The sequence below is a fragment of the Trichophyton benhamiae genome, assembly GCF_000151125.1.
Source record: "Trichophyton benhamiae CBS 112371 chromosome Unknown Abenha-G-c-321f20.f1, whole genome shotgun sequence".
In the NCBI taxonomy this organism is placed as follows: Eukaryota; Fungi; Ascomycota; class Eurotiomycetes; order Onygenales; family Arthrodermataceae; genus Trichophyton; species Trichophyton benhamiae.
In genome coordinates, this window is record NW_003315088.1 from 298,597 (window position 1) to 324,846 (window position 26,250).

The window sequence follows — 26,250 nt, forward strand, 5'->3', positions numbered from 1 at the left end:
AAGAAACAGGTCATGGAGATATCAGACACTTCTTAGTAACTAGATACTATTAATACACATTCTATCAACCCGGTTTTCCCCCACTGTTTCTAAAAAACAGGAAATACCCACTCAAGATATTGGGGTGGAAGGGTTTATTATGATCAACCACTTCTCCCGGCGTGCTGGGGAGATTGAGTGTAGGGGCCTACCTAGACTTCCGTATAGAAATGGTGCTGTTCCGTAGTCCACCTTTTTACAACAGTTTTCCATGGCCGGGTGCTCGTAAGGATCTTTGTGGTAAAACTTGGAATGTTTGAAATAACATCAGAAACAGCAAATTGACCGTTGCCTAGTTGACACTTTGAGGGCGGGCCGTATTCGGTTCGGCCATATGCGTTAAATGTGCAAGTGTACTTGCTGAGGGCAAGTAAAAGGAAGGATATATGTCGTCACTTGAGGCATACATGAACATGCCAGGATCAGAGTTCCCTTCGCCCGAATAGATGCTTCTGCTACTTTCTTTTTGCGGACCAAACCGTCCCCAACCAGGCTGATCCACTTAGTTCTGCATATGCAGTGTGAGTTGGTTATCTGCAACTTGGGGTCTGATGCCACGCCACACTGTCTTCCTTTTGTGAATTCAACTAATGCCAGGGGTATTTTTGACGGGTATCTCCACTGTGTTTGCTCAAGTATAAAGTTTGAGAATCCATACTTAGTCCTATCAATTATTAGGAGCTGTTTGATATCAGACGAAAGAAAAGAAGGAAAACATTGGAAAAGCTACTTGCTTACGTAAAGTTATTAGTTATACACGTGATGATAGCCGGCGCCTATTTTTCCGCCGAAGCGAGGCTCGGGTCGTCTAAGACGCATCAGATAAGATAAATTTTCAATCTTTGATCTGATAACCCCACAATGCCCAACAAATAAAGATATCAACAATTTAGTCCACTATGCAGTCATTCCTAAAGAGAGGACTCTCGTCACTCTCTCTATCGGCATCTTCGTCTCGGTCGAATCTAACTACATCAACTGATGGCCAAATTAATGATATTCCGGCTGAAGCGGATGCAGATAATGAGCTGAAAGCGGAGACGCAGATAACTTTTACCACCGCCAGTGAAGATGTGCTATTCCCCAAAGTCCGACCTGAACTAGACGGAGAAGATTGTGACAGAGATTGCGCAAGCTGTACGATCCGGTACCCTGCGAAATTTGTTGTGGACTTGGAAGACAAATTATACGGGAACGTCGCAGGATGGGCAACCCACGTCCTTATTGCGACGGGTAAGACAGATTGGGTTCGAGATGTCGCCGACGAAAAAGGCAGCGTTATGGAAGCTGTCGAAAAGAGTGGGGTGAAGCCTGTAAATGGAGTATGTGTCTATACACCGTAGGACAGAGGCAAGATATCATGACGTGCTAATACGGCCATATGATGCAGACACTCAAACTATCCGCCTCTAATATGCCAGTACCGGATGAATACCATATGTATCCCGAGGGAGAGCAACCGACAACAGCCTTGATATTACCTGCATTTACGATAGTGGAGAATGTCACACCCGCGCTTGCGCCAGACCTGATTCACCACTTCATCGATAAGGCTGCCACAACGACCACACCGCTGAATCAATCGCCACTACCGAACAACACTCCCATGGTAGATACAGAGCCAATTGAAGACGCAGAACGAGGAAGCCAGCCCTCCTCTATAAGTGGGAGCAACGCAGATGGAGCTCATGATGTGCCCGCTGCTCCTAAGATTCCCACACCTCTTCTTTCTCGGCCCTGTCCACATGCAGCGGTGATACTGCTCTGTTCACAGCGTACCCGCGACGCACGATGCGGCCAGTCAGCTCCCCTCTTACGACGTGAGTTTGAACGCCACTTACGTCCACTGGGCTTGTACCGGGATCTTCATGACGAAAGGCCAGGCGGGGTAGGTATATACTTCATCTCGCATGTGGGAGGACACAAATACTCCGCTAACGTGATGGTCTATCGGAGGAGAGATTTTGAGTGGTATAAAAAAGAGGCGCAGAGAAAAGGCCAGGGAGAAGATGACGATCGCGGCGATGGGATTGATGGTGGTATCGAGGGCGCTGTTCAGGGCATATGGCTTGCCAGAATCCGTCCAGAAGACTGTGAAGGTATCATCAAGTACACTGTGCTAAAGGGCAAGGTTGTTAAACCTGATACGCAACTGAGGGGAGGTTTTGATCGAGAACGGGGGCTAATCAGCTGGTGAATATATGTGGTGAGTTCATTGGTGAATACAACCGATCAAGTGAAAAGTCGCAACGTAGTTCTTGACCTCCTTTCTTATTCTATGGCTAGCTCTTTTTTGGCTGCCAGTCAATCCTGTTCCTGTTCGATGAGCTGCTCGTCTGGCCCGGTCTATCCCAGCAGGCCGTAGGGTGATTACTTTGCCTTGTTCTTGTCTTATTTTTTCATTCCTTTTTTTCAATCTGGTCGCCGTTTGTACCGTTCTTTCTGTTATATCGGGTGTAACCTCCGTATACATCTATTGGTTAAGGTAGCACTCCGGCCTCGATAGGGCAAGCTATTCTGAACCACCGACTCTGCCGTGTTTCTCCAGTTTTGGGCTTGCCTTGCATATTTAGCAGCTGGTGCAGTGTAACATATAACGTCCAAGCTACGATCGATGGCTATCAAACAGGCAGACAAGTTGGCATGGCGTGTAACGGCAGAGACGGCCCAAAGGTCAAAGGAACTTCCAGGCGGCCCATCCTTGTGGCGGAGAGGCGTGTATGTCGAGGCTATCGAAGTATGCACTGCAAGGATATACAGAGCATCTATAGGACATATCGATGTATGTAACTCTAGCCCCTAGAGAAACCAGGTTCGTACGGCTCGTGCAACGTTCATTTGAAAGGTAGCACTGATACGCAGTGGTATCTGCGGAGAGCCATGTATGAAATGGATATAGGGGTGCTTTCCACCGGTCCATCCTGGTATCAAAGAGAGACTTCTCCGATGTATGTTGTATGTTCTACCTGGCAACCTGATACAGAGGATAATCTGATAACCAGAAGGGGGACAGAGCAGTCAGTGCCAGGGTGTGTGGCATGTATGTGCGCGTGCTACCTGGCACCATCGAAGCTGTCTGGCCTATCATGTTACACTGCTTTCGATTGTGAGACCGCGTAAGTCGAGCGTTGCGGCGTGGACTGGCTGGCGAGACGGACAGGAGGTGGCCGAGACGGTTGGGCAAAGGGAAGGGCGCGGGCCTTTTTATATTATGAGTGATCATATGCATAGAACTGTGTGTCGTCTTCCTTTCGAGAACGGGAGATCGATCAACCTTAACGGGGAGCGCAGAGCGCAGAGCGGTCGCAGTGGTCGCGTCAAATATAATATACCATGAAAAAGCAAAGGGTAGTAGCATGGATGAAGCGTACATTGTCTAACGTCTCACTGATGGGAAGAGACATGACATCAAGCGTCAAAATTCCATGCTGGCTATGCTATGCTAAGTAAGGAATATGTGTCTTGCAAGGATATATGACCGCTTGTAAGTCCAATTAATTTCCCATTCATTTGAAAGTCTCTCCGTATAAACATTTTAAGAAGGAAAAAATATATAAGAGATAGTAAAAAAAGAAAGGAAGAAGTGAAGGAAGAATAGACAAAAGCGTAAGTAAGTATAAACAAGAATAGATATATACCAAAACGAGGCCACAACCATCAATCATGGTTCAATGGTCCGTTGAGTTCGGTAGAAGCAGACACGGCCCGTAGAGCGGATCCTCATGTCTCCTCCCGTCCTCGTTTCCTCCACCATATAATTAAATAAGGGGATATTTGGATGAGTAACGGAATAAATCAGAGGTATCAACGAGAAAAAGGAGAAGGCCAGCAGTAGAGCTTAGCTAAACCACCAGGTAAAGTCTCGCTGTATAGAAAAAGATAGAGGGAAAAGGAGAGAAGAAAATGTATCAGTGGATATGGTAGAAAGAGATATCTATATATAGATATATCGAGGCAGGAAGACATCGCCAGCCATTCCACGACCGTAGGTACAGATAGCAACATATTTCAGCGCCAGACGGAAACGAAAGCTATGGAAAATGATAAATGATAATGATGCAGAGAAGCCAACATAAACAACGCCAGGCCGTTTCCAGGTTTCCGGGCCGTTCAAGGGATAGATAAAACTGGAGTAAAACAAGTAGAAAGAAGAAGTGAAGAGTCCTGGCCTATATATTTAGCCTTTGATCTTTTGTTGGTTGACTTCCCGGCCCGTTCCGGATCCAAAAAAGGTAGAAAAAAAAGAGGACGTCCATAAAGGTTCAAAAACAAAAAGCGATAAGGGGTATTCGCAGACGGGGAATGAACAAGAAAAAGGGGGGGGCGGACTGGAACGGATCGGGAAAATGGTCGGTATGTGCAGACTGCGCTTGATGCATTTGTTTTTTGTTTTTTTTCCAATGAATAACTCGTTCATTTGCATTAGTCTGTTTTGCGTAAAGTCCTCGTAATCGTCGTTGTATCGCTATGCATGGTAGCCAGCGCTATGTTAACTCAAGCCCAAAAATTCCCAGTTCATCTGTTCTGGGTATGCTGATCCAAAGAACCTTTGCTGGCCATGCTTCATTTGATCGAATTCCTTCATGTACTGTCCGCCAGCTCCTCCTGCAACAACAGGGAGAACCTGGAAGCCCCCGTCTGCCTGATGCGGGATTGGTACAGGTTGCGGTGCTTGGATCCGCTGCTGCTGGGGCATAGATACCGAAACGGGATGGTTGTATGCGAGGTGATCCATAGATGTTGGTGTGGAGACGGATGCTGAGGTTGTGATCGGGATGTCATAACGGGGGATCTGGGATGGGATCATGCCCGTTGTGACATAGTGTACTTGTGGGGGAAGGATAGATTGTTCTGCGGAGATAGGGATGGAATGGACAGTTGTTGGTTGGGCTTGGGCGTGGTGGAAGTAGTCCGCCACAGGCACGGCTATTATGGGGGAGTGTTGTTGTTGGTAAGGGGAATGTTGCTGTGGCCGCGGCTGAGATTGTAAATGTTGTGGTTGTGACTGGAGCTGCTGTTCCTGCGGCTGAGGCTGTTGCGATTGCAGTTGGTGCTGCGGTACCTGCGGCGACTGTGACATCATCGACATCGGATGCTGCGCCTGTTGAGAATAGAGCTCTGATTCGCATGATTGCGCAGATGGCGAAACGGCCTCTGGTTGATGTGAGCGGCTTTGGTGTTTTGTGAGTGTTGTCTTGCGACAGAAGCTATACACCATACAGAGTCAATTTGCGCATTCTTTTCTCAACGGCCATCCTCCCCCCTGGCAGTATAGTAAAACGAACCTTCGATCACAAGTTGGTTCCAGACACTTGTACGGCCGTCGACCAGTGTGTATCCTTCTATGTCTAGCAAGACTCGACGACTAGGCAGGACGTTAGATAAATTTGCTTTGTTTCTCCCCCAAAAAGTAAAGAGAGATGTACATCTGAGAATGCTTTGCTGCAGTTTGCAAAGTTGCAGACATGTGGTTTCTCTCCAGTATGAGTGCGAGAGTGCACCGTCAACGCCGAGCGCTGAATGAAGCTTTTGGTACAGTTCGGGAAGTTGCATCGATATGGCCGCTCATTCGTGTGAATCCGGTAGTGTCTGCAGAGATCTGACTTGCGATTGAACACCTGCGGTCCATTCAATGTTAGCAGGTGTAAAAAGATGCATCTTCTAGTCGCATCAGAGAGGCATAGAGGCCGAGTCGTTGCATCTGCGGTCAGACATACCTTTTTGCATGAGACCCACGAACACGGGAAGCTACGTGTGCGAGGCATGGTAGCGGTGCGTGCGAAAGGGAGAGATGGGGAGGGAAGAGGAGGAGGCTGTCTGGCTGATTTCTACGGGAGCATGCACCGCGGCACGGATGAAGGGAGGAGATGGAGACGTCGGAAGGAGGATGCGAATGCGCAGTCGAGTGTTTGATGGGCCTTTTTGATAGAGGTTATGGGGAGTGATGTGAGAGACCAGGTCGAGGCCGGAGGAGTGCGAGCAGCGATCTTAATATAATATTATAGTGATGAAGCATGAAACAAACGAGGGGAGCAAATGAAATAGCAGCGAGCCCAGCAGCCAGATAGCAACAGTAATCGGCAGCAAGCGATCTCACTGCTCTCTCCCTGTGAGTTCGTAGCGGCGGCAGGGCAAAAGAGAAGAAAGCAAAGCCAAAGTCAAAAGCAAAAAAAGCTTACAGTTAGAAAGCAAAGAAGAAAAGAAAAGAAAATGAGAAGGGCAAAAAAAGAGAAGAGGCAGAAGAAGCAGTGGCAGAGAAGGAGAAGAACGAGGGTGAAACCACAGTGGAAAAAGCAAGGCCGCCTTTTTCGAAGCAGACAGACCCAGCCCTGCGTCTGGCTTGACTTCTATATCTTCTTCTCTTCTCTTTTTTTTTTTTTTGTACGGAGTATCAAAAAAGGAAACACCGCGCAGGAGAAGCACCACCGAGATTCTCGATGTGTATGTTTCTTTTGGAGGAGCCAAGTGGTTGACTAACCTTCCAGGGCGCCGGTGTTTGCGGCGAGGGATGAGAGAGCAAAGGAAGACGGGGGGGGAAGGAAAAAGCAAAGCAACAAGACTAAGAGACTAGCAGGTGGATATTCGTTCGTCTGGTGTGTGGGCGGCGGACGTGGAGAAGAGACGGATGGGGGTGGAGGAGGAGGAGGCAGCGAAGAGACAGCAAGAGAGACGAAGAAGAACGAGACAGCGAGGAGGATGGCGAGGGCCTTTTTTGTTTTTTTTTCCCTTCTAGTGTTATTTTTCTTCTGATGTCCAAGAAGGAGAGAAAAAGAAGGTTAGGAGCGAATAAGGTTTAAGTTAAGTGTGGGTCAAGCGTTTTTTAAGGTTAACACTTTTTCGGATGATCTCTTGGCGGCGCTAGACCCAAACGGATGTATAAAACGAGTAACACTTTACATACCGGTACAGGCGTTACATACCCATACCGCTGACTCAGCATGGCTCCCGGATGGCGCTTGGCTGGACATCAACAATCACGCAGGCGACTCGACAAGCCAGCAGACAGCGAGAGACCGGAGTATAAGGGCGATATGGAGCCATATACATGTACATTGCTAGCATATAGCGGAATCCTACGCTACCCGGCGCGATCGATCAGATCGATCGATAGACGGCTAACAGGGATACCTCGATTATCAATAATAATTGTCACAGAAACAGGACCTGATGGACAGAGACAAGAGGCACACAGCACAGGCAGAGCTTGTACACTTTGGCCTGACAGTCGATGCCGTTGGGATGCTGCATGTCTCCGCGGCCTCTGCCTTTTTGTCTATGCAACGGTGGCGTCGAACCCCATGTGTCTGGTACTACTGTACATATCATACACTGACTTAGCCCGTACATGGTCAAGAGACAAGAGACACTGACAGGACCAGCACCGATCCGCTGGTTAAAGGGTGACTTGCCCTGTGCAGACTCGGCTGGGCCTTGTGGGCGGCCTGTTAGCTTGTTGGCTTGCTCTCTGCTCTCTGGCTTGCTGGCCTGGTGCTGGATTCAACGCTGCTTGGTGGAGGGAGTAACCGAAAAGGGAGAAGACGATATGCACAGAGTTCGTACATAGAAATCCTCCCTCAACGGGCAGAAAGCGGCACAGGTTGAGGTTGAAGTTGCCTCTTTCTCTCATCGTGTGAGTGCATCAGCCAATCGAGGGATTCAGAATAAACTGATTCAAGAACAGCCAGAGCAGGAGGCAGGCATATTTTGTTTTTTGTGAGCTCGTTTTTTCCCTTCTTCTTTTCTTTTCTCTTCTGCCTTCCTGTGAACATTCGAAAAAAAAAAGGCACAGATGGAGCGGGGGGTTACGAGAGGAGGGAGTACGTCGCTCTTTTTCGTCCTCGTCCTTGAACCAACAGGTCAAGTTGGTTTGCCTGGCTTTTTGTCTCCGTCCATTATCGATTACATGATTTTGTTCTGTCATCGATTGAGCGAGTTTGTCCCTGGCCCTTGTCCCTGCCCCTGTGCTTCCTTGGCTCGTCGTACGTGCCCTTCACTCTGCTCTCTGTTCTGCCAGAAAGGTACTGGGTACTGTATGAGGATGTGCCCTTCGAGAAAGTACATTTCATCTCGCATACGTTACGGGCTGCGTGCATGGTATAGCTGCAGCCATCTTTGCCTTGCATCTGCATTGTCTCCCACCCAGCAAGCCTGTCTGCTACCTCATTGGCAGTCACCCCCACTGTCCCCAGTCGAGGCGAGAAGCAAAAAAGAATGACAAAAAAGGGGGAGTGGCCATGTGGCAGGCTGAAGCAAGCGGTGGGATGACAGATATGTGAAGCGAGTGAGAAAAAAAAACACTGAGGGAGTGTACACATCGATATTCCACCAACAAGAACGGCGGTTTGAGGAGGCCGGCGAGCGCCAGGCGGGATATCAAGATCCACTAACGTCGTGGTGTGTGAATGTGTATGGACTCAGCTCACGCACTTACGAAGTGTGGACATACGTCTGGCTCCAACTGGCTGGGCGTACTAACTACGTCTTATCCACCTGACGAGCCGGCCTGTTGGGAATGCTGTCTCTTGACCATGTCCTCACATCTTTCTCGTCAAGGGTGGCCCGTCCATACGACGAATATTACTTACTTCCACCTAGGCTTGCTTTAACGGAGTACAGGCAAGTTTCTCCCACTGTGAGGTACAGTTACTAGCGTACGCCATCTGTGTAAGCTATCTATCGACTGACTATCGTGCCGCTGCGAAGAAGGATACGAGGATGGATGGGCGCCTCCCCGCACCCCTTCCAAGCAGCCAGACCAGACTGAACAGGGAGCAAGAGGCCGCAAAACGACGAGGGAAAGAAGAAAAATCAATAAATGATATAGATGAATATCCATCTTCGATCGATAGCGGCCGAGAAATGCGGCGGGAAAACGATAGAGAATGCGATGGCAAGGATTGTATTACTTAATGGTAAACTAGGGGAAAGGGGGAGAATGGAGGGAAAAGCAAAGAAATATGCCGCCGAAATGGAAATTATTATCACTGGCAAGCAGTTCTCAGTTCTTCCGTATCTATACACTTACTTCTGTCACTGTTGGCCGGTATGGAGATGCATACTTAGGGTTATCTCAACATGCAATAACAGAGAAAACCTCCATCTAAAAGTAAGCTGATACAGAGTACTAGCTCCCGTCTTCAGTGGGTCGATAGAAAGGGGAAGAGCTCCATCTGTAACTCCATCTTCTCCGCCCTGGCTATACTACGACTTACTCTTCTCCATCGGCGTCTACAATCTACCAAGAGAGTAATTGGACCATCAAATATATGGGTACAGCGTATACGAAGGTGCATGCATCGACACGCCAGAGTGCCACGACGGTGGCCATCCCAAACGCCCACAATCTCCTCCTACCAGGCGATCCCGACAGCCAACTTGACACAGTCAATGTCAGGTCCCTTTTCTCCTGCGGCATAAAATTATATATAATACTTATCATCAACATGCTGTTACTCCATTTGGAGTACTAGTGAGTGGATCACTTGTTTGTCTCCATTCCTCTCCATGTGGTTGAACACGCAACGAGGGCGACTTCCGTTGCATTATTGTTATTTTTATTTTTTTCCCCCAACAACACAGCAAACAACAATTAAGATATTCACAACGAGAAATACTAGGTTGGCTAGCAGATGGAGCTCTAGCTTTTGTCTTGACTGATATCGAGACTATAGAGCTTGCTGCTTGATAATCATCAGCTAAGCACGGCATTTCATTTCGATTCTTGAGACTTTGCTTCGGACCAGAGCTGATGGCGATGGCAATATGACCCCCGAGATGAGATGATACGAAAGGCTGGGCGAGATACGTCAAAAGCTCGCAGTCAGTTGGAGCGGAAGAGTTGGCCGACGCTATATGGTGCTGTCCGTATAACCCATATCCTTGCTCCCGTTCAAATGCAAGTCATCTATTAAAATATATCATCTTCTCAGAGTAATGATAACTCCTCTGGACAGCAGCATCAGCCAAGCCGATACCAGAAACAGTAAGGGAGGGAGAGCAAAAAGCAAATGCGAGCTGGAAAAAGGAAAGAAAGCTGACCGGCGAATTCAAAGTTACCACTACCACCAAGGTACATGGACTTGCAGCCAGCCCCTGCAATCTCTTCTCGTCTGCTTGGTGGCCAGCGAAGGACGCTGCTTACGCAAGACGTACAGGCATCAAGGGGTCAACTGGTAAGTGGAGGGCAGACACAGAGAGACAAGCATCAGGCATCATGAGTATCAAGCATAAACACCACCCATGGTTGAGGTTGACTTGCAGCTCGAAGGCACGAACCACCCGCTCGCTCGTCCCAGGCACCCACCCGGCCCTGGCTCGACACTAAATTGGCTAGCAAGGACTCTGTAGTTGCCATTCTGCGCCAGACTGCATCGCTACAACAGTCAGTCACAGTAACCGTCGCCTCCGGATCAGAAGACGGGACCAGGAGATGGCGATGCACAAGTCCAGAGCCATCGCTTCGAGGGATACGAACGACCGCCTCGCTCTATGGGATTTGAGAAAAGTTAAAGCCACGCAGTTGATAGACGTGACAAATACACCTAATTATGTCCCTTACTCAGCTTGACGCCAGAGATTGACCAGAATAGCAAAAGCATCGTTATCTAGACCCGAAGGAGGAGGATCGATGTTATGGGACTGCGCAAACACAATAGCGTGGGATCTCCGCGCTCATACCAGGTTCGCACCCTTGTCCCGGGTCTAATGAAAATAGGACATGCAGAGCCACAATGATCCTGATTAGGCCAAAATGTGTGGAATAAGAGTTCAAAGGACTGAAACGGCGAAGAGACGGGAGCTAAAGGTGTTTCTGTCTCGATCCGTCGATATTGAGAAACGGGCGACCTCGGCTAGGAGATATGATAGTTGTGGAAGCTGTTTGGCTGCCTTTCTGGCGTATGCCATCAAAAAAAACCAGATGACGATGGCAGCAGTAACGGTGGTAGCCTGGATGGGTATCGTTCGCCGCTCGGAAAGTTGGGCGGTGTTCTATGTATGTATAGGGTACATATAGTCGGAGTCGATACACATCTGTAGCAATTATTCGAACATCAATCTGCACAGTAGAAAGGTAACGAGGAACTATCAAAGATCTATCTTCGATCCCGTCTCCTCGTCTCTCCACAAGTACTCCGTACGTGCCTTATAGTTCTCGTTTCGAACTACCATCCTCTGTTTCAACGGGCGGCGCGGATCGACATGGCTTGCCACTTGCGTCCACGCAATATTTTATCAACACAACCACAAGGCAAAAATACCAACTTTGCTTGCTTTTATCTGCCTTTGTTTCTTTTTCCCCACATCCTGCTGTCCGTCATTGCCGGCTCATGATTGATTGATATTTATATACTCCGTATCGCTTCCTTCTTCGTACCTACCCACAGGCTGGGGCGTGGGCGATTGATTGTCGGCGCATTTTGAAGAGAATAATATGAACCTTTGAGGCTCCAGAACCAAGACCTTGTCCGATAGTGTCGGGACAAATTGTGGATGCAGACCATCGGCTGCCACACGATGTGCGGTTGATGCTCCGTTCTCTTCAGACTGGGCTCAAACACTGCACGCGACAGCTCGATATGCACCCCGTAATTAATAACTTCGTCCGTGTATGTAGTCCGTACACTCCCGGAGGAGACGCTCCATCTGCCCAAGTTAGGGAGCATTGCCCGGCAACCCGTACAGTTATTTAGACGCATCGTACTCTCATCTCGGAGCAATCAGCCGGACCCAATCCACAAGCTTCAACAGTGCCTGGTTCAGGTTGTCTCCCAGCCTGGCTTTCGGCTGATTGACCCCAGATAGGTTGCTGTTCCATCCGAAACGAGTTTCGAGAGCAGTATCTCGACTCTGTCCCGACCCATCTCTCCCCGACAATCAACTTCTATTCATAGTATCTTCGCCATCGAATGAGACTCGTCCATCGCCGTCCTCTCCTCACTCCTCAATTCATCCCTGAGCCTTCGCATTGGCTGTCTATCTCCTGTCTCTCAAACCATACTCCATAGTTGGCGAGAAAACGCAGATTCATCGCCGAACCGAACCACAGGTTCAGGACGGAACAAGAAGAAAGCAAAAAAAAAAAAAAAAGGAACAAGTCCCAACCCAAACAACGCCCACACTAGTCACAGGCCGTTACCTGGCTTATACGCCTAGTTTCGCAGTGCTCGCTTGTATCAACGGCAGGCAGTACCGTCGTTACCAATACTTACAAGGGCCATTACTAGACTGACCACCTTAAGCGCGACTTTCACATGTCCCTGATAGGAGTATTGCAAAAGCCATTAGGGGAATCGAAAAATTGATAGTGTGCATAAAAAGGGGCCGTCCCGAGCAACGGATTTGGCCCTTCCCATGTTTCCCATCCTACTTTAGAGCTCCCAGGAGCGAGGCATCACTTAACTGATTCCAGTTTAGTTGCGGCGCTCAGTCTGTATCAGGCCACATGCTATGCCATGCCAGCAAACTTCAACCCCAGAACATGGGGTTCGAAAATGTGGACTAACGGCGACTCCGCCGCTAAAAGGCAACCACAATTCGTTTTTCGGTTCATCTCTTGGAGAATATATGTCGGGAGCCCGGCATTCCCCAGTCTTTTTGAGGACTCCATTGCCTGGTACCCGTATGGAGCATAGTACACTTGGCCATCGTTCTCCGCGCGCTGACCGTCCCGAGAACACGGAGTTGAGGCCGCAGCCGTCTTGGTGGCTAGGAATCTAGATAATAAGCTTGATACCCACATTTGTCAGAGGGAAATTGGAGAGGCCGCGCTATCGAGCGAACTAACACTAACGGACGGAGATGCGGACGGGACTGGGACAGGGGTGTTTCTTTCACTCTCTGATCACTTTGGATAATATGGAGAACAACAGATCGAAGCCTTCCTCCCATACGGAGTATTGGCCTCAGCAATTACACCATACTTCAGGGTTGGCCGTGATTATGGTCTCATATTCTTGCCTCTCTTCCTTGCCTTGTCGTTTTCCGCTCTCGCTCCCCTTTTCTCCCCCCTCGGTTCATGCATGCAGGTTCGCTGTTGGTTTTATGGGAATTTGTTGGTTGACACCGAGAGAATGGGCTAGCTTTCCCATCTAGCAGATGTGGAAAAAGGAGCTCAATCCAGACCGACCTGCATACCCCTTGTCCATTCTACAATAAGAGAAGGAATTTCCGCCGTCGTTGTTGAGATTAGCTAGCCTTGCTTTCCGCAGCCCTGCCTGCGGTCCACTCCCGCCGCCGTTGAGCAGCTGCACAGCATCGATGACAACAAATATTTCCAGCACCATCCCGGAGTTATATCGCTACTCACATATACGCATGGAATCAGGACTCACAACGCACACAAGCATCGAACCTGGCTTCTGCCTCTCGAAAGTGACAAGTAGCGCAACAATAGTGTCTTGGTATCTTGGCTTTTCGGTTATTATCTCCAGTTGTGATGTTTTCTTGCAGGGATTCCGTACAGAATTATACACAGGCATGGAGAGGGGTGACCATGGTGTGTGTATCGTACTTTACCGACGATACTGAAGCTTGTTGGCATGAGCTTCGTCGACTCATATCGACGTCAACAAGTAAGGTCACGTTGGTTGAGTGTTGAAGGGCTGGTTTCTTTTATGTAATATCGTAGGCTGTGTCTGGTAGGCTTGGATCGTCTCTCTTCATACTTCTCAATACTCGATCGATCGTTGCATGACATTATTTGACATCGAACTGGGATGATACAGAGACCTTTTCATTTTTGGCTTTTGCATTTGGCTCTGCCGCTGGCATGAGCATGTCTGTTCATCACGAGCAGACGATGTGACCTTAACCCGTTCTACCCCGAGTTTACGGAGTATTTTGCTATCAGGAGTACTCTGTAGCAAAGGTGAGACAAGGCAAAGCCAGGCGTACTGCGACCCCGGATTGACAATGAATTGAATCGAAACCATTCTCGTATGGCATTTTAGATCGCCGATATGGGTGTTCTGGGCTTAATTCGACTTGGAAAGATTCCTAAGTCAAAGATATTGGGAACAGAGAAAGTTCATAGCCGACGATCATCGTCATTGAATGAAGCCGAAGTTCATACAGAGGTTCACCAGTCGGCTAGGATGTGAGTAGTAAGGTAAGTAGATCTTCTCTTGGGTCCAGGATGGTTAATTTGCTCGCTAACCCTCCAGGCCGAACAAACTACTTGTTTTCCCCTCCATCGTCCTTTTTACCTTTCGCATCGAGTATAATTTGCATTCTGTTCTTTTCGGCCTCTCCGCATCACTGCACACTTACTGAACAATGCATTGCGTGATCAAATGCTGTTTGTTTCGGAAGCGAGGTTATACCCATTCGGTATAGTCCATGCTGAAACGCAGTATCGCCCAGCCAGCCTGAGAGTGTCAAGACGACGCTGCCCTTGCTCCTTTTCAACCCTTCTTCTTATCGCCACGGTGCATCAAGAATATCCTCCTCAGTTTTTTTATGCTCCTGGCCATTGGATTCTCTGATCCCTTTGCCACAGACGCACAAAAGCCAGATGCAGTCGAAACCCTGAAATATCAAATTCAACGAATTGTCGAATTGAAAGGAAACGGAAGAGAGAAACGGAGAAAAAGGAATTTCTAGCGGTGAGAACGTGAGGAATGTGTCCATTGCATGCGACATGCAAAGGCAGGGGGTAAAGAGGAGGTGAGAGGAGTAAAATCTTCAATTCCGCATCGTTATGCTGCTTCCGCCTTCGAAGGTCATATCATGCTCGCTGAACGCTCGCCCACATGTCGCCTGTTACACTTGGTCGTTTTACAGCACCTGTCGTTACCCCATTTCCCGTTTCTCGTTTCCGCATCCCGCTCAACCGAGATTAGTGTGCATGGATGAAGATGCCAGACACGACGTCGCACCCACGTGTATTTGCAAACAAGTGACTGTCATTAATATTATAAGGGAACGGCGAAAAAAAAAAAAAAAAAAAAAAAAAAAAAAAGAAATGAAGAAAGAAAGAAATAATGAAAGAAAAGAAAAGAAAACAGTTGAACAGTCCCTTAACCAGATAGAGAGAGAAGAGGGCGTTTAAAGATACCCCTCTCGACACTGTCAAGCCGCTTGCTATTGTTGGGCATTTTGAAAGTTGGGATAGATTGACGACCCTCCTAATCCTTGGACGGCTGAAGGATGGCACACCCTGCCCCAGCTTGCATAGCGCATACTTTTGTACATCACTTGAGCTCGTTGGCAGCTCTATAGATACGGCCGATAAAAGGTGAGAAGCCAAGAACCGTTATACTCAAATATATTGAGAACCCGGCTGAGATGGTGTGGCCATTCAATGTAAGTATATCTCGTTCTCGGCGGTGTGCTTGATAGATGTTGCTCCCGTCTCAACCCCTCGAATATACGAGGAAAAAGACGACCGGTGCATATACGCATTCTCGCTCCCTAAGGGCAAGCTCACATTGTCACAGGAGACTCGGTCTTCTGCTGCCTTTGTCCCTTTGGCCACTCTTCGTCTTCGTCTTCGTCTTCGCTTGTGGTGATGTTTTTTCTTTGTCGACGTTGAAGTTCGTCAGGTTTGTTTGCGGAAGTTCAAGCGCGATATCTTACATAAGCCAATAATGAAGTCACGTGCCAGGAACATGCCCTCCGGGACAAAGAAAGCTTTCTGTAGAGATAAAAGACGAAGATAAAGACGAGGTGGAGGAAGCAGGAGGAGCAGAAGACAGTAAAGGGACAGCAAGGGAGAAAGGCTCTACAGTAAAGATGGCAGAAGAAGAGACGTATATCTTAATTACTGGCACGAACAGGTAAGACAATGGCGTCCTTCTTCTCGAGGAAACAAGTGCAATGGCTAATGAGTCCGGGAGTTATCAGTGGCCTAGGCTTCTCGACATGCTGCCGATTGATGGATGAATTCCTTGTCTCACGGCCAGATAACCAATCTCTCACCCTGATATTTACCACCCGCAGCGAGAAAAAGAGCAACGAGACCCTTGCGCAACTGAAAAACCACCTGCGAGCTACGGCAAGGAAGCTATGGGGCCTCGAAGGAGCGGCCAAAGCGGAGTCGCGCATAACATTCAAGCCTGAACACGTTGACCTCTGTGATCTTCTCTCTGTTCGCGCCATGGCCAGACGAGTTGTTGCAAAAATACCCAAACTTGATATCCTCATACTCAATGCCGGGATCGCAGGTTTCACAGGGATCAATTGGCCGTTGGCTTTTTGGTGTGTTTTGACAGACACAATATATGCACTTACCTGGCCGGCCCGCTATACCTATAGTAACGTCGGGGTTATGAACAGGAAACAAACTTCTCAGCCTGATGAACCACCAATGGGCAAGATCTTTTGCGCTAATGTATTTGGACATTACATGTTGACGCATTATCTGCTTTCAGTATTGGGCAAGTCCACGCTCAAGCCTGCACGAGTGATTTGGACTTCTAGTCTTGAATCAACAAGGGAGCTTTTCAGCGTTAATGATATGCAAGGTCTCAAGGTTGCGGAGTCGTACCAGTCTGTCAAGTACTTGACCGATCTCCTGATTCTAACCGAGCCGCTTTCTTCCTCAGCCCCTTGGGCAGATAAGTATCTCACCCCGTCGACATGCAGCGGTATGGATACCAACTCAGCCACCTATACAAGACCTAAGATGTACCTCAGCCATCCCGGAATTTGCTCTACCTCCATTGTTCCCCTTGCACTTCCCCTTATCTGGAGCATGATGTTTGTAAGCTGGATAGCACGGCTTATGGGGTCACCATGGCATGTGATAGACCCGTACTCTGGGGCTAATGCAACAGTCTGGTTGAGTCTTTCCCCTAAATCAACACTAGACGATGCTGAGGCAGAATATGAGCGTTTAGGCGGGGGGAAACCAAAGTGGGGCTCAGCATGCGACAGACTTGGGAGACAGTGCGTTGCTTCTACAGAGGTTGAGGGCTGGGGATACGCCGGTGTAGTTGGCCCGGCAGTTCTGGAAGCTGATAAATTACGAAGACGGAAGCGCGGCGCTACAGACCTCACAGCGGAAGAAAAAGCAACATTTGTTGATGCTGGACGAGATTGCTGGAAACAGATGGAAACGCTGAGACTTAGGTGGGAGGACCTTCTTTCCCGAGAGGAGGCTAACAATGTTAAGTCTTGATATTCAGCAATGTTTTGTCTGTTATATTCTCCTTTCTTACCGATGGATATGTGTATAATCCACAGTGATTCTTGCTAAATACAACCTTTAATATTTATGACATATACACAGATACTCACTCAAATTATATCAAGATGTGGTCATGCGAGCGAAGTGTTGTTTAACACCGCCGAATCTACCCAACCTTACCATCTCCGTGTGTGATCAATTCGCCAACATGCATTTTTTTAAGGCTTTAGTAACTTAAAGGAAGGATAAACATCATCGTCATCCTCTTGAGACGAGCATATAGCCTCAGCACTATGAGTATTACTGCTTCTGTGCCTGTCATATTGTACCATTTGCCATATAAGAGGTATAGCAAGAGCCAGTAACCACCCCTGGATATAGTTAGGCTGGTTTATAACCAGTGGAGAATCTAGGCATCGCTTTTTAGTGTCATTTGCCTGCGAGTCGATTTCAGAGAGGACTCCAGGCGATAGATATGGAGTGTGGGCTAGCTCCCATGCATTGTGTCTAGGAATTGGCCTCATCCGGAATTTTGGTGGTAGCAGTTGGGCTGAAGTACACAAACATGATAGGATTGTATACTGACACTGGCCAGTGTAGCAATGTGATCCAAGATCACGGCAGAACAAACGGGCATACCAAGACATAATTTTCCATGCCGGATATGATACCCGTCCTCCGCTCGAGGGAAAAGAAGCCAGAAGCCTATCGTCGGTATCATCTCATCATCATATTCTTAGGTGTTTAATAAAGGGTATCACAGGGGCATCTTGTTTCGTATCTTGCTGGGCAGTCTATGCATCGTAGGCAATGGTGAATAGGTGGAAGAAAAGACGGGTGACGTTGAGACTTAAGCGCGCGGAATAGCCGCGCAAAGTCTAAATAGTTCCCTTGTCCCTGTGATTGTTTATCAAGACATCAAACAAGCATTTAAAAGAAGTAATTAAGCTAGTAACTAGTTTATCGCCAGTGAGGGTTCTTGCGAGGGACGAGAAGATTGACTCCGTGGTGTGGCATACGAGTGTAACCATACTCAAGCAGATAGCCGTTTTTAATCTACATCATACAGACGGGACAATGGACTGTAATGGCAATTATATAGTAACAACGTCAGAAATAAAATGTACGTTCATGTTTGATGGGAATAAATGGTCAATTGATGAGTTTATATTACCTACAGAGTATTGAAACATCTGTTATAATTTGCTAGTTAGAAAGCGGATCATAATGAGGCGATTATTGACCCGGGAACGCAGTTAGCTGATCAAGCATATAGCCAATTTCTATTATTGACGAAGATGAGATCGAACAGCAACTATAATGCACTGCCCCAGAAATAATATTAAGCTTAAATATCTAGTGAGTTAATTAACTAGTGATCCGGTCTTCCTTGAGTCTATTTTTTGTGAATTCACATTTTACCGAATTGGGGTCGTAGACAGGTAACTAATAGGGGTATATGTCGAGCAGATGGCATGTCTAAAGCCAGGTACCATTCATTCCTAACCATCTATCCGCATTTCACAAAGCTGAATGACGCAGCTGCAATATTTCCCCCATTCCTCTACTGGATAAAATGGCACCAGAGTCACTTCGGAGTATTACATAGTTATAGGCTCAACCCTTGGACCGAACGGCCAGGTTTCACAAATATAAACTCAAGGAAGAGCCCGATGCCTTACTCTTAATAGTTCGGCATCGTTTCCTTATCGGCGTCGTATTCCAAATCGTCGGATCATGCGATGAGATCAAGTCATACGACCGTCCTGGACGCGTAATAATATTCCCGATCTTGCACTGTGAATCGATGAAGGCTGAATAAATATATGCCATTGTGTGATACAAGCTAACTACCATAGCCACCGCACCACACTCGAACGCTGCCTTTCGTGTTTTCCATCATAAAATGCCGCAGTAGGATGATTTTTTTTTCGGGGAGAGAAAATAAAAGGGTGATAAAAGGTGAAAGCATGAGCTTGAAGAAAGACCCTGGCGGTAAAAAGGGGGCGATTAAAATGCAAGGCAAAGCAAGGTTGCAAAACAGGAATAAAAGGCAAGTAAAGGAGTAAAAAAAAAAGCAGATAATAGAATAAACCCAGCCCAGCAGTGGAGAACGGAAGACGGAAGCGATAATAGATATAGGGGGGAGTGGAGAGAGTAAAAGGGGTAAAATGTTCGCTATACATAAAGTGAGCAGTGGTAAAAGGCGGGCGGAAGAGATGGATGGATGCATCATGCAGAGGATTAAGAGATTAAAAAGAGCAAAGAAGGGTAGGTTAGCATGAGAAGTGAGCCATCAAGGAGCAAGAAGAAAGAAGAAGAAAGTTCAAGTAGAAGAGAAGACCGGAGCAAAGAAGAAAAAGCACCCATCCATCCGATCTATGGTCATGGCCCCTGACTTCGTACCGCCCGAGTTGCAGATTATGGAGAGACGTTGATTTCTTTATTATCATATGTAGGTGCAGGAGCAAGCCTGTTCATGTCGTTTGAGTAGGTGTGCATTTACATAATGATTGAAGGAGCTAGACAGGTTAGTTAGACATGTAAACAGAGCTGTAAGGGGGATGGTATATATATAGAAAAAGATAGTGTGTGCGACTTACAGTCGACGTTCTGCTTGATGCTCTTGTGAGGGAGGATAGAGCCGCCGTTGACGTAGACCTCATCACCAATAGTCACGTCATCGCCCAGGACGGAGACGTTCTCAAGGCGAGCCCAGCGGCCGACGGAGCTGTTCCAGCCGATGATGCTGGACTTGACCCAGGCGTGGTCCTTGACCTTGCTGTTAGCGAGCAGGACGCATCTCTGGAGACGGACGCCATCGCCAATGACGACGTTGGGTCCGATAGTCACGTTGGGACCAATACGGCAGTTCTTGCCAATCTTCGCGGAGGGGTCGACGAGGACGTTTCCGCCGTGGACATAGGGCTCGCTGGGGGAGGCGAGCAGCTTGGAGCCCTGCTTGGTGAGAGAGGTGAGGTAGAGGCAGGTTCCGCTGAGGAAGTCCTTGGGCTGACCGACGTCCATCCAGAAACCCTCAAGGTCGAAGGAGTGCAGCTGGCCGTCCTTGCATATGGCAGGGAAGGTCTCTTGTTCAATGGAGGTTGGGCGAAGCTCGATGCGCTTGAGAACGCTGGGGTTGAGGATGTAGATGCCGGCGTTGATACGGTTGCCGACGAACTCGACTGGCTTCTCGACGAAGCGGTCGATGCGGGAAGGGTGGTTTGGCTTGTGAACTACGACACCGTACTTGGAGGGTTCCTCGACCTTGGTGACGACAATGGTACCCTCGTCGCCGTGGGCCTTGTGGAAGTCTGCAAGGGCCTGGAAGGGGTATTCGCAGATGACGTCCGAGTTGAGGACGAAGAAGGGCGAGTCATCCTTGCCCAGGATCTTCTCGGCAAGCTTAAGGGGGCCGGCGGTGCCTAGGGGCTCAGACTCGACGGAGAACTCGATCTTGACATTGTACATTTCCTCATACTGCGGTTCATGTTAGCCCCTTTTGCATCACCGTCAAGGGGAGAGAGATATTGAGGGGAAGCTACCTTCTTGAGGGCCGAAACCATGACATCTGGGCGGTAGTTGACCGCGAGGACGATATCAGTGACACCAGCAGCAGCCAAGCTCTCGACCTGGTGGAGGATCATAGGACGGTTGGCAAACTCGACCAATGGCTTGGGGAGAGTGAGAGTCTGTCATTTCAAGTCAGCTTCTGGTCGTGTTCTTCGCGGGCAATTGGATGTGGGAGCCCGTTGTCTGTCTCAGTTTTCGATCGAGGGAGGGCCCTCTCTATATGCCACGTACCAATGGTCTGAGACGGGTTCCAAAGCCGCCGACGAGAATTAAAGCTATACAGACGTCAGCAGTGGCCCGAGACGCAGCCGACGAGAGAAGAAGAGGCCCAGCGTACCCTTCATGGTGGGCTGTTGGTGGTGTTCTGAGAGCTGTTCTGAGAGGAAAAGGAGGGCGGTGCAAGGAGCGCGGGACGAGCAGTCGAAGCAGCCAGGCAGATGGTGGTCAGGAGAGGGTCAGGAAGAGGAAACGAGAAGACCAAGATCTGCTCGACGTCGTGCTGCCTTTTCTTTATAGGCGCTGCCGGGGCGTTGGTGCTCAGGGGCTTGGAGAAGACGAAGAGAGTTGTCCTGTACGTGTGATTTGCCTGCTTGGGGGGGGATGTTTGGTGTTTGTTCGCTCGCTCGCTCGCTCTCTCTCTCCCGCCAGAGTGAAGTAAAGTCAGCTGGGCGAGGGCGACGGTGCAATAGGGCAAACCCGCGGCATGGCAAAGCCAAAATTTTCCAGTGCAAGTGGAGATGAAGCGCCCCTGAGGTACATCAGGATACCTTCTGGTGCATATAAAAATGCGTGGGTGGGGATGTATCTGCAAGTATCAACTCACCCCCTGGCCACTCCCCAGAGCGTCGCGGCCCTGAAACCGACCCAGGGATCCATACAACTGCTCTATCAATCGAATGAGCCGGCGCCAGGGCGGTCCACCGTATCTCGAGGATTCGCAAGCCTCTCCCCTGGGGCTCTGTCGTTGGTGGCGTGTCCTGACAGGGCAGAGTACGGGCGAGCAGCTAATCGACAGGAGAGGCAGACTGGCCGACAGACAGGAGCAAGGAGGATGAATTGAAAGGACACGGTTGTAATAATTTGAACACGGGGTGAAACATGCATCGAGATGATAGGTTGCGTGATGTCCCACTTGATGCTACTATTCGGAGATTCAAGATGCTACTAAGTAACTACGTGGGGTTTAACTCTGGGAACTTGGTAGGAATAAAGGGAGGGAATATATGGAGTACAAGAATTAGAGTCGAGAGTATACAAGGAAAGACAAGGTCAGGCTGATCCGTTGGAAAAAAAGCTTTCAATTATTGAGTAGATTATTATTATTCTTGAGTGTCTGGAGGGAGCCGGTTGACCTGTTCACGGGCCGGTCCGATAAAGTCGAGCATCCAGGACCTGACTCTGGCGACTTTTGCCATCTGCGGGTCGTGGCTGTCTGTGGCAGAGCCATCTAGACGCCGTGCTGGGTAGGGACCCTCATAGTCCATCTCATCGACAGGTCTCCGGTGTAGCAGGTCCAGGCTGGTCAAGTTGTTGCGCAGACTCTGCCCATATACTTGGCCCCGGAAGGTTCCCAGCGCTACTGATCGGAGGAGGACGATGTCACATGGGCGGACTTCCTCCAGGGACTCCTCCAGCGGGCTCTGCTTAGGCTGCTGCTGCTGCTGCTGCTGCTGCTGCTGCTGGAGCTGATGAAGATCATCTCGCGGCGGAAGCCAGCAGCTAATACGAAATCCTGATTTCGTTTCGTCTCCGACCAGCAGCTCGACCAGGTCCATGGCTCGTCCCCAGCGAGTGCGTACTCGACGACGCTGCTCGACGGTGATAACAGCCACTATCAGGTTGACTGTGACAACCCGCGGAGCCAGCCCGTTGACATACACTGCCTTGGGGATGTCCTCAAGGTCGCTCAAATGGGGGCGGACGGTCGATCGAAGTTGGGAGCCCGTTGGCAGCAGGGATGAAGCGTCCCCTTCTGGGCTGTCAATCAAGCCAGTAGTGGAGTCGTCGTCACCAAAGGACCTCGTATCATCATTGTCAAAGGAGCCAGATGAGATGCCTTCATGTAGTGCAAAGGACTGCTCATAAAACGCAGACAGGGCCGTCGTCTCGAGCCCGCTGACGGACTCGCCGCTGTATCTCTGCACGGCGCCCGCTGTAAAGAACCATTCGCCCTCGTCGATGGGCCCAGTCAACGCCGTAGTCTCCCTGACCTTCTCCAGGCTCCTCCATCGAGCTTCGGCCGCCGCGTGGTGCGTCTTGCCGGCGGCCGTCTCCAGCTCGTCTTCCTCCCAGCACAGAGAGCTCGGCACTGGTGCGCCCGTCAGGACGATGTGTCTCCGGGACATGCTGAGCACGGCATCGCCAGCTCCCTGAGCTCCTCCGTACTGCTCCTCCAGCTATGTAGACGCCATCTCCATCTCCATCTCCATCTCCATCGTCATTTATCATCACCGTCGTCGTCGTCTCTCGTTGATGTCGCGATGTCTTCGTTTTGCTTCCTTTGACGTCCTGGAAATAAATGTGCTCGCTTAGTCATCATCCGGAAGTGGCAACTCCAACGGTTTTTCTTCAACTTCGAACATCGCGAAAGCCGCAGAAGAAAGAAAGAGAGAGAGAGAAAAAAACGACGAGGACCAGCAAGCAAAACAGCAAAAACGAACCCCGAGATCAGCCGGCGGCGGGCATGGCTGCTATCATCCTCTACCTAGCCGTGTCTTGCAATCACATCTAGTCCTCCTCTGCCTCTTTTTCTGTGCGAAAATCGAGCGGTTGAGGCATGGCGTTCCACGCGCACCTCGGCCTCCCGGTAAGTCGAACATACGCCAGCTCTCCCAACGACGGACATGCAGGCTAACGATGGCTGTGTGCGGTAGAATATTGCGGCCGTGACCTCTGACCTGTGGCCGTCAGTGTCAAATGTGCTGTCGGCGCCGTGGGGAGGCCGCCAGGCAGCTGTCTCCGGCTCGCGTGCGTATCATGCGTCATCAGTGAGAAGGCCAGGGCAAACGGCACGGAACGACACACCTTGCTCGGTAGGTCTATATACAACCGCCTATATCTGGGATGAATGACGGCTCACACGTTGTGTTAGGCTCCGGTCACGCTGCCTGACGGGCTTGGGGTAGATACGCTCAGAGCAGCCGCGGAACTGAACCTTTCCCTACGCCACCAGTCTTCTCCCCCAACAATGTTGCTACAGGGTACGCAATGCACTTCTATTCGGGCTTAAAAAAAACAATGTCTGACAACCTGACAATCATTCTAGGTAGCCGTGCAGCTAGCCTCAGCTCGCAGCTCTCTCGATTCGCAACAACAACAACAAGACGCCACCATTCAACTCTATCCTTTGCCCAACTCAACCGTCCGTCTCCCGTCCCCAAACCAACCGGTCTATCTCCGCTCCAATGTCAAAGGTTTCTCTTCGGAGGATCTTCACAGAATGTCCTCGCGCGTATGGAAAGATCTGCAAACAACAACCCCGGGAGTGCTGCCGCTCAAAACTCTTTCTACAATGCGTTGTTAAAAGCAAACATGCCCGGGATCATAATTGAACGGTATCGCAGCGGGAAATTCGCTAGTAACTCTCTGTCTGAAGCTGTCTATGCAAAGGCACTCCAGAAAGTTGGCAGCAACAGCGAACAGGCCCTCGGTCAAGGCCAACAGCAGCAGCAACTCAACCCCGCAAATCAGAATTTGAGTGCTGATCAGCTCCAGGCCATCGGCCAGGCAGTGGCTGCTCGCTCATATGGAGGTCAAATCGGCATATCCAACAAGAACAGCGGCACGGGGGCCAAAGATACCCCCCTATATGTCGTTGTTGACGAGTCTCTCGGCAGCTCCATCTTCCGCTGGGTTAGGTTCTTCCTCTTTTTTGGATTCATCACATACTTTTCGCTTCTGCTTGTTACCGTCTTTGTCGAGACTACTGGTATCATGAAGAATGTCAGAGGCTCGCAGGCCAATGAAGCCAAGCCGGAACATCAAACCGTCAGATTCAGTGATGTTCACGGCTGCGACGAGGCCAAGGATGAACTGCAAGAGCTTGTTGAATTCTTGTCTAACCCTGAGCGATTCTCTTCCCTAGGCGGTAAACTCCCCAAAGGTATACTTCTTGTTGGCCCTCCCGGAACCGGTAAAACGCTCCTTGCCAGAGCTGTTGCTGGAGAAGCAGGCGTTCCCTTCTTCTACATGTCCGGCTCTGAGTTCGATGAGATATACGTTGGTGTTGGAGCTAAGCGTGTCCGTGAACTGTTTGCCCAGGCCCGTGCCAAAGCGCCAGCTATCATCTTCATCGATGAGCTTGATGCCATTGGCGCCAAGCGAAACGAACGAGATGCAGCCTATGTCAAGCAGACTCTCAACCAGCTCCTTACCGAACTCGATGGCTTCTCCCAGACAAGCGGTGTTATCATAATTGCGGCAACCAACTTCCCGGAACTCCTTGACAAAGCTTTAACTCGACCTGGCCGATTCGACAGAAAGGTCGATGTCAATCTTCCCGATGTTCGTGGCCGGGTTGACATTTTGAACCACCACATGAAGAACATTCAAGTCAGCACTGAAGTCGACGCTACTGTCATTGCTCGTGGAACTCCCGGATTCTCTGGTGCCGATCTCGAGAATCTCATCAACCAAGCTGCTATCCGCGCCAGCAGGGACAAGAAAGCCAAGGTTGGGCCCGAGGACTTTGACTACGCCAAGGATAAGATCTTGATGGGTGCAGAGGCACGCAACCGCATGCTTAGAGACGAAGACAAGCTAAAGACCGCGTATCATGAAGCTGGACATGCCCTTGTTGCTTATTTCTCGCCTGATGCCATGCCGCTTTACAAGATCACCATTGTCCCGAGAGGAGTGTCGTTGGGAACCACTCATTTCTTGCCGGAGATGGACATTGTTTCAAAGGATTATACAGAGTATATTTCCGATATCGATGTCTCCATGGGCGGCCGGGCGGCTGAAGAACTTATATATGGACCTGACAGAGTTTCCAGCGGTATCTCAGGCGTAAGTTTAAAACTTCTCTATCTTTCGTTAATGCTTTACCGTTTATTAACCTTGTTACAATACAGGACATTCGAAGTGCAACGCAAACTGCTTTTACCTTGGTGACACAATATGGTTACTCTAAAAAGCTAGGCAACGTCGACTTGAACACCGGTTATGACATGCTCTCCGCGTCAACAAAGCAGGACATTGAGGATGAGGTACGCCGTCTAGTTGACGAAGCTAGCGCTCGCGCGTCGGCTATTTTGAAGGAGCATCGCCACGAACTCGAACTCCTAACCCGCGCCCTGCTCGAGTATGAGACTCTAACCAAAGAGGAGATGGAGAGGATAATAAAGGGTGAGAAGCTCGACAAGATATTAATGCCTTCGAAGACACCGATAAAGCTACCGGAGGCCCTAACTTCCGTCCATATAAATCCTGTCACTGGCAGCACCTCTACCTCAAAGTGAGCTACAATGCGCCATGGAGAGACAGACGACCGGCCGTGATTCATCAAAATC

The 26,250-nt window shown here is 49.3% G+C and overlaps 7 protein-coding genes across 7 annotated transcripts; 3 read left to right on the plus strand and 4 right to left on the minus strand.

The window, feature by feature from the left end:
• Positions 1-938: 938 nt before the first annotated feature.
• Positions 939-2,236, plus strand: ARB_02351 (uncharacterized protein; the record flags this gene model as incomplete). Its single annotated transcript, XM_003011455.1, has 2 exons — positions 939-1,361; positions 1,430-2,236. The coding sequence occupies 2 exons, from the start codon at positions 939-941 to the stop codon at positions 2,234-2,236; spliced, it is 1,230 nt and encodes a 409-aa protein (XP_003011501.1).
• Positions 2,237-4,528: 2,292 nt separating this feature from the next.
• On the minus strand, positions 4,529-5,592 carry ARB_02352 (uncharacterized protein; the record flags this gene model as incomplete). Its single annotated transcript, XM_003011456.1, has 2 exons — positions 4,529-5,193; positions 5,325-5,592. 2 exons carry the CDS (start codon positions 5,590-5,592, stop codon positions 4,529-4,531), a joined length of 933 nt encoding a protein of 310 aa, XP_003011502.1.
• Positions 5,593-6,220: 628 nt separating this feature from the next.
• On the minus strand, positions 6,221-7,007 carry ARB_02353 (uncharacterized protein; the record flags this gene model as incomplete). The annotated part of the gene is made up of 3 exons (XM_003011457.1): positions 6,221-6,405; positions 6,518-6,785; positions 6,960-7,007. 3 exons carry the CDS (start codon positions 7,005-7,007, stop codon positions 6,221-6,223), a joined length of 501 nt encoding a protein of 166 aa, XP_003011503.1.
• Positions 7,008-15,823: 8,816 nt separating this feature from the next.
• ARB_02354 (uncharacterized protein) lies at positions 15,824-17,158 on the plus strand (the record flags this gene model as incomplete). Its single annotated transcript, XM_003011458.1, has 1 exon — positions 15,824-17,158. One exon carries the CDS (start codon positions 15,824-15,826, stop codon positions 17,156-17,158), a length of 1,335 nt encoding a protein of 444 aa, XP_003011504.1.
• Positions 17,159-19,443: 2,285 nt separating this feature from the next.
• On the minus strand, positions 19,444-21,084 carry ARB_02355 (uncharacterized protein; the record flags this gene model as incomplete). Its single annotated transcript, XM_003011459.1, has 5 exons — positions 19,444-19,640; positions 19,771-20,592; positions 20,649-20,859; positions 20,972-21,015; positions 21,078-21,084. The coding sequence occupies 5 exons, from the start codon at positions 21,082-21,084 to the stop codon at positions 19,444-19,446; spliced, it is 1,281 nt and encodes a 426-aa protein (XP_003011505.1).
• Positions 21,085-22,059: 975 nt separating this feature from the next.
• On the minus strand, positions 22,060-23,085 carry ARB_02356 (uncharacterized protein; the record flags this gene model as incomplete). The annotated part of the gene is made up of 1 exon (XM_003011460.1): positions 22,060-23,085. The coding sequence occupies one exon, from the start codon at positions 23,083-23,085 to the stop codon at positions 22,060-22,062; it is 1,026 nt and encodes a 341-aa protein (XP_003011506.1).
• Positions 23,086-23,977: 892 nt separating this feature from the next.
• Positions 23,978-26,199, plus strand: ARB_02357 (uncharacterized protein; the record flags this gene model as incomplete). The annotated part of the gene is made up of 2 exons (XM_003011461.1): positions 23,978-25,747; positions 25,813-26,199. The coding sequence occupies 2 exons, from the start codon at positions 23,978-23,980 to the stop codon at positions 26,197-26,199; spliced, it is 2,157 nt and encodes a 718-aa protein (XP_003011507.1).
• Between the last annotated feature and the right edge of the window lie 51 nt (positions 26,200-26,250).